At 42.6% G+C, this 6899-nt stretch overlaps 1 protein-coding gene across 1 annotated transcript in view; it reads right to left on the minus strand.

Moving 5' to 3' along the window:
* LOC114054226 (aspartyl/asparaginyl beta-hydroxylase-like) overlaps positions 1-6579 on the minus strand; it is a 151422-nt gene extending 144843 nt beyond the window's left edge. Inside the window, exon 1 of the mRNA XM_027877402.1 lies at positions 6313-6579. Coding sequence (XP_027733203.1) covers positions 6313-6439 — 127 coding nt within the window. The 5' untranslated portion in view covers positions 6440-6579. The remainder of the gene's footprint in view (positions 1-6312) is intronic.
* Between the last annotated feature and the right edge of the window lie 320 nt (positions 6580-6899).

Below are 6899 nucleotides of genomic sequence, written 5' to 3' on the forward strand. Positions count from 1 at the left end.
TCTAAAAATCACATGAGCACCAGAAACAGCAGTGTGGGTTTCCAAAGTTTTGAGTAAATGTCATATGTATTAAATGATACACAGGAAAGAACCTTAAAAAGTAAAGGTCCTAAACAACCCCATCTACGATCAATAATCTTATTTCAACTATCAGCTAAAAACAGCAGCTAATGAAAAACAATATTTTATAAGGTACACACAAACTGTGCTTTATGATTTCTGAATCATTTGATCTTCACATTCCATCCAGCAATCTTCCAGGAAACCAGAGCCTGGCTAGGCACCTTGCCTTCTGACCTACTGCTGTACTCTTCCCTGCACCTGAAGAGCAATCCTATGTGGCAAACTTCCAGACCAGCATTCCCTTTTCTCCCATCCCCAAAACCAAGGTAATCCATGCAGTTGAGGAACTCTGTTCTGGAGCTGACCTGTCCTGATTGGAGGATGATTGCAAACTCAACTAACTCTATAGAGCTGCCCCAGACATGCTTCATATTTCATCCATCTATCCATCAGAAAACCAGGTCCTCCACATCTGCCCTACTACTACACATCAGCAACCTTTCCTAGCTAGGTGGCACAATGGGTAGTTTGATGGGTCTGGAATCAGGCCAATCTGTGTTCAAAATCCAATCTGGGATATTTACTAGCTGTGTGATCCTAAGCAAAGCACTTACACTCTGCCTGCCTAAGTTTCCTAAACTACAAAATAGGGATAATAATAATGCCTACCACCCAGGGTTAATGTGAGAATCAAATGAGATACTATTTGTAAAGCACTTAGCACCTTGCTCTACATATTGTATCTCCCCATTAGAATGTAAGCTTTTTAAGTGCAGACCCTGTCTCTAGTTTGTATCCCTATTATGTAGCACACAAGAGACACTTATTTTTCATTCAGTCATGTGAGGCGGGTACAAAACAAGGCTATTCCCATGTTAATAAATAAACTGAGGCCTAGAGAAGTTAAGTGACTTGCCCAAGATCATATAGCTAGTAAGTGGTAGAACTAAGACCAGTACCTAAGCCTTCCATATGTCCCATGGTCTTTCCACTACACCAAACTACTTCTTTTTATATATCTGTGCAGACATATCCTTTAAAAAAAAAAAACTCATTAGGAAACATAAATAAATGAAACTCATTTACAGACAACTCTAAATACCTAGTGACTAAGTTGCTTATAATAATTAGGTGAGCTCTTTGACAGTTAAGAAATATCAGTTTCTTTTGTATTTATTCTCCCAGTGGCCTGACATAGTCCTAGACACAGCAGGTATTATACATAGCTCATCTTCAGTTGTCAAATGCACCATGGAATAATCAAAAGACTAACCAATTAATTTAAGAAGTTCTCCTAATAAAATTTGTTTTGCATGACTATACATATTTGTAATGGATTTTGTTTTTCTTGGGGGAGGGGGAAATTGGAACTAAAATTGGAATAAAATCGAATAAAAAAAAAGTTCCCCTAATCAAACTGCTAAGATTATTAGGCAAGAACATTTGGTCAGAGGCAACAGAAGGTAACCTACTCATGGAACATTAGTATGCACACTCATAACATCAGAGCCTAGGGCTGCTTCCTGCGGATTGGCTGAGGACCAGTCACCTAGGCTCTGAGACCCAGCTCAGGCTTTTTCACCTTCCACCTGGCACCTCCTTTAGGAGTGCAACTAGCCTTATCAGGTATAGCAAAATACGAGGTTGTAAGAGATGAATCCTTGCACAAGACCTGAGACAGGAGATCATGGGCAATGTTGCTGAACCATTAACTTCCTGGGGATTTCACAGCACCTTGTTCTCCATGGAGAAAGGAAAATCAATGTATTTATAATTTCTGTACAATGTCATACATGGAGAGCAAAACCAGTGAGTTACTTCAACAAGGAAGGGATCTGTTTGCTCAATAATGCCCAAAATAAGTTTATCCTCTGGGAAGAGTCTAAACAACTGGGTGGCAACAGTCTTGAGAAGACTGTATAGGATGTCACGGAGGGAAAGATATTGATCAGAATTACATGCCTTTAAAGCAACCTCAAGTTCAGTTCCCTTCTAAAAAAAGCAGATGGGTCCAACCAAGTGTTTTATGTGTGTTCGTATGCATTTTTGGGTTGGGGGAAACAGGGACAAAAGGTTGTTTCATTCTTAATACCCTTTTCAGAATGCCTGTGTACGAGTTAGAAATTCTGTTACCACAAGGAGAAAACAGACATAAGCTAGACCCAAGCTTTATTTTGGGGATTTTCCTGGATTAAGTCCAAGTGGGAGTAAACAAACCAAAGAGAGAAACTGACCCTTTGGGATCAGGTTCCTCAAGATCAATCAGCCCCAGGCCATAAGAAGCAGTTTGTGACACAGTGGATAGAACTCAGGACCTGGAGTCAGAAAGTTCAGAGTTCAAATGTGAACTCATTATTTAGCTGTGTGAGCCTGGGCAAGTCACTTAATTGCAATTTGCCTCAGTTTTCTCAAGTTATTATGAGCATCAGATGAGATGATGTAGCTGTAAAGCATTTAACACTACGCCTGGCACATCGTGGGCCCTTAATAAATGCTTGTTCTCTCTTCCCTTAGGTAGAAAAGGGGAAAGGGGTGGGAGAGAGTTGGGTCTTAGATCGCACTAGAACAGAACATTTTTAATTAGTTCCTTAAAAACATGATCTATTAGGCAAAATAATATTATGGGGAGGGGGCAGACTCATTCCATAGTAAATACATTAAAAAATGAATGATGGCCAAAATGACAATACAGAGGTTTTGAATGTTATGGCAGAATTAGTTAATGTTATATTAACAATATTGGGAAACAGGGCAAAACAGGGCAATGTTATGAAACAAATGCCTGTGAGGCTTGAAATTAAAGAAACTGGGAATTACACAAATGGAAGAATGTGACGCAGCTTACAAAAACTAAACATACAATATAGCATAGTAGAAAAAGCAACAGATTTGACATAAGAAGACTCAAGTTAAAATTCCAGCTCAATTACCAATAACTTGTGTCATGATTAGACAACCACAAGTTCTCTGGGCCTCAGATTCTTCATCTTTAAAATAAGGAGGTTAAGGCTAGGTGATGGAAGATACCTTTCAGCACTTAATCTTGACCTTGAGTCAGGTCAACAAGTATTTGTTTAAGCACTACACTATGATAAGCATTGCAAATACAAAGAAAGGCAAAAACAAGCCGTCTTCAAAGAACTCATAATCTAACGGGAGAGACATTTAACAATCTTCTGGAATTGAAAGAAACCAGGGAAGTCTTCTAATGTAAAAGGTAGGGTTTTAGCTCATATTTGAAGGAAGCCAGGAAGCAGAAAAGAGGTGGGAGAAATTTCAGGCATTGGAGACAGCTAGTAAAATGCAGTCAGGAGATGGAGTGTCTTGTACAAAGAATGGCAAGGAGGCCAGTGTCACATATAAATCACAGACCTTGAACTACAAGACTTTAGATGCCATGAAGTCCACAGTGTCTCATTTTACAGATGATAAAACTGAGGCCCAAAGTAATTAAATGATTTGCCAAAAGTCACATTTGGAATAAGTGGCAGAGCTAGAATTTCAACCCAGGTGCTCTAACTGTAAATCCAGTGCTTTGTATAATGCACCATGGCACTTCTATGATGAATACATCTTTTGTGTAAAGTGAGGTATATCTATAGTGACATACAACTTTTGGTCATGATTTTTCGTTGTTCAGTCAAGTCTGATTCTTCATGACCCCATTTGGGGTTTTCTTGGCAAAGATACTGGAGTGGTTTGTCATTTCCATCTCCAGCTCACTTTATGGATGAGAAAACTGAGGCAAACAAGGTTAAGTGACTTGCCCAGTATCACACAGCTAGTAAATGTCTGAGGCCAAATTTGAATTCAAGAAAATGAGTCTTCCTGACTTCAGGTCCTGCACTCTATCCACTGTGCCACCTAGTTGCCATGATTATACTTTCTTTTAAAATATCCCCATGATTCTGTTACAATGGAACTCTCTCCTCCGGTATATAAAATGCCTTTAATAGTATATGTAACCAAATATTAATACAGACTAAGTGACATTCCAAAATGCCACAAAAATGTAAAGAATACATTCATTTAAGGCTTTAATATCCCTTGAAATCCTGTTGGCTCTACTAAAAGTTTTAGCTTCATCATATTTGCAAAAGCCACTAAACATTGTGTGTAGAAACATTTTCTTCATTATTGAAGCTTACTGTTAAATTGGACACCCAGAATGCTGAATGCTAACAATTGCTAAATATATGAGGTAAAAAAACTTTCCCCTTATATTTGTGCACCTGATGTCTGATGTAACAACAGATTCCAATCTCCCAAAATAGGTACCCAATTAACTGGATAGTGATTTATACACTTTTTTTAAAGGGGCAAAAAAAAATTTACTATTTTGTCTAATATGACAATATTTATGTAGTTTTCAAAGCACTTCACATAATTGTCATTTAAATCTCAATACTGTTAGGTGGCATGACAGATGTTATCTGCATTTAACAAATGAAGAAACAAAGTGACTTACTTGCCTATAGTCATACAGCTAGTAAATGTCAAAGGCAGGACTCAAATCCTGGTAATCCTCACTTCAAGTTCAGAATTCTATCCCTGTCTTAAGTGAATCATTCTAATAAGTATATTTATCTCTTTCCTAAGATGAATACTAAATCTTAGTATCTAAAATTCTTCAAGGATTTAAGTTGCACCATATTTATGTCATTTATTCATACTTATCAATAAAAGTGATTGTTACACTGTTCAATCCATAAATATCCCATATCCCTCCCCCCCAAAAAAATCAGCCAAGAAAAGTTAACTGTTCACTTTAACTTGCTGGAACACATCCAATAGGCATTGAGTTCAGTCATTCCTTTCATTCAGTTTTCTCCCTAAGATTCAAAGGAAGTATAAAAATTGAGAACCACTGAAATAGAAAAAGAAACAGATTAAAAACATCTGTTCTTTCCACTAGAGAAGTGTACTAAAGAGGGGGAGGGAAAAAGGAAGCCAGCAAGGGAAGAGAAAAGGAAGGAGCACAAAGTGGAAAGCTGACCCTTACTTTATGCTATTTTCTGCCAATCATTTCATAATCCCAAGAAAGAAAAACCAAATGCATCTCAGCAATACAACGCGTGTTTTTGGAGAGCTAAGTTAAAATAAAGACACTTTTTTTTTTTTGCAAAATGTATACCTCGTTAGCAACTTCGTTGTTCTTTTGTTTTATTATAAGGATTGCTTTTTATCAAAACTGGGGCTTAAGGTGGAATTTTACTAAAATCTCTCTGCTTTCGGTTCATTTTCAATTATCACTAAAACTGTGAATACATTACCTTTTCTTCAACACAAAAAAACAATAAAAGCTCCTACTTCATTCAATCAATGCCAGCCTCACCCCTCAGAGTTTCTCAAAATTCCCAGCCTTTTCCTGTAAATGAGGCAAGAGATGGACAGGCGCTTAATCTAGCCCCCGTCTTTCACCAGTAAGGAAAACATTGAAGCAAGGAAGAGTTGGGTCCCCAAATTCTGGCTATTTTTGGATACACCTCTCGCAGCAATAGGATCAGAAAGTTGGTTAGCCGCTCAACCCAATCCATACCTAGATTCCTTATCTGAAAAATGAGGGTGATCAGATGGCTTCTATGGCGCCGTCCAGTAGAGTCAAGTCAGTAAGTATTAAGCTCCAACTAAAGCTCCCGGAATACAAAGAAATGCAAAGAATAGCCCCTGCCCTCAAGAAGCTCACAATTTAATGGGGGGGGGAACGAGGGAGAGAAAACAAGCAAACAGCTACTTACAAACTAGACCCATAATCCTGGCTAGAAACTCTGGACGCACTGCATCGCACCTGCGGCCCCCCACTCTGGGGCCCAGGTGAGGGGACCCGCCCGCAGTCCTCCATTATTCGGGTCACCCTCCCCCCCCACCCCCATGAGGCACAGCTGGCAGAATCACTACCGGCCCAAGAGAGTTTCTCCCTTCCCCCTCCAGCTCACTTGGTCTCCAGTCTGCCATCACTGACTGTCCAGCAGAGACCCAGTTATAAAGAGGGGGAGGGTAATAAGGGGGAAGGCAAGCAGAAGGAGGAAGAGGAGAAAGAGACCAGAGGGTACCCCTGCGCCCTTGGCCATCAGAGGCCGCAGCCCGCACCTGGGGTGGGGGTGGGAGGTGGGAACTACCTCCTCCCCCTCTCTCTCCTGCTCTTCCTCCAGCACGGGCAGGCAGGGGCGGGGCCGGGGGACCAGAGGCGAGCCCCACTCCGGACGCCTCCCGCAGCTCTCCTCAGCCCCTCCTGGGGGAAGCACTGACCTCTGCGGGATCCTGGGCTGCTGCTGCTGCTGCTGCTACCGCTGCCGCCGCCCGCGCTGCTGCTGCTGCCAGGGCTGCTACTGCTGTGGCCGCCGCCGCCACCTTTCGCATTCTTCCGCGGGGCCATGGCGCGCGCTGCCCGGGGCTGCAGGGGGTAGAACTTGAGGAGCTGCCGGGCGCAGACCAGGTAAGGAGCCGAGATCAGGCAGGTGGCAGAGGTGGGAAGGGGCTGCGGTGGCGGCGGCGGCTGCTGCTGCCTGGCTACCTGGCCCCGCCCGCGACCACAGGGTTTCCTTCCCTCCCCACGTCCCGAGTGCGCGCGCGCCCACCCGCCCGAGTGGAGAAATTCGGACTCCGTCCCAGGGAGTGCGCGCGCCGGCGTGCAGGAACCCAGCAGTCCCCGCCCCTCCACATTCCCCGCCCCTGGTCCTGCCCACCTAGAGGAGGTGAGTGACGGCACCTCCCAACCAATCAAAAGGGAGGTTCTCCACGAAGGGCGTACAGACTTTTTTCTCCCGAATTCTAGCTGTGCTGCTGCCACGCAACCGCCCGGGAGCCACTTCGCTTCTCCAGTTTTTCGCCAGCTC

Source organism: Vombatus ursinus, unplaced genomic scaffold (assembly GCF_900497805.2).
Source record: "Vombatus ursinus unplaced genomic scaffold, bare-nosed wombat genome assembly UNPS02014812.1, whole genome shotgun sequence".
Lineage (NCBI taxonomy): Eukaryota > Metazoa > Chordata > Mammalia > Diprotodontia > Vombatidae > Vombatus > Vombatus ursinus.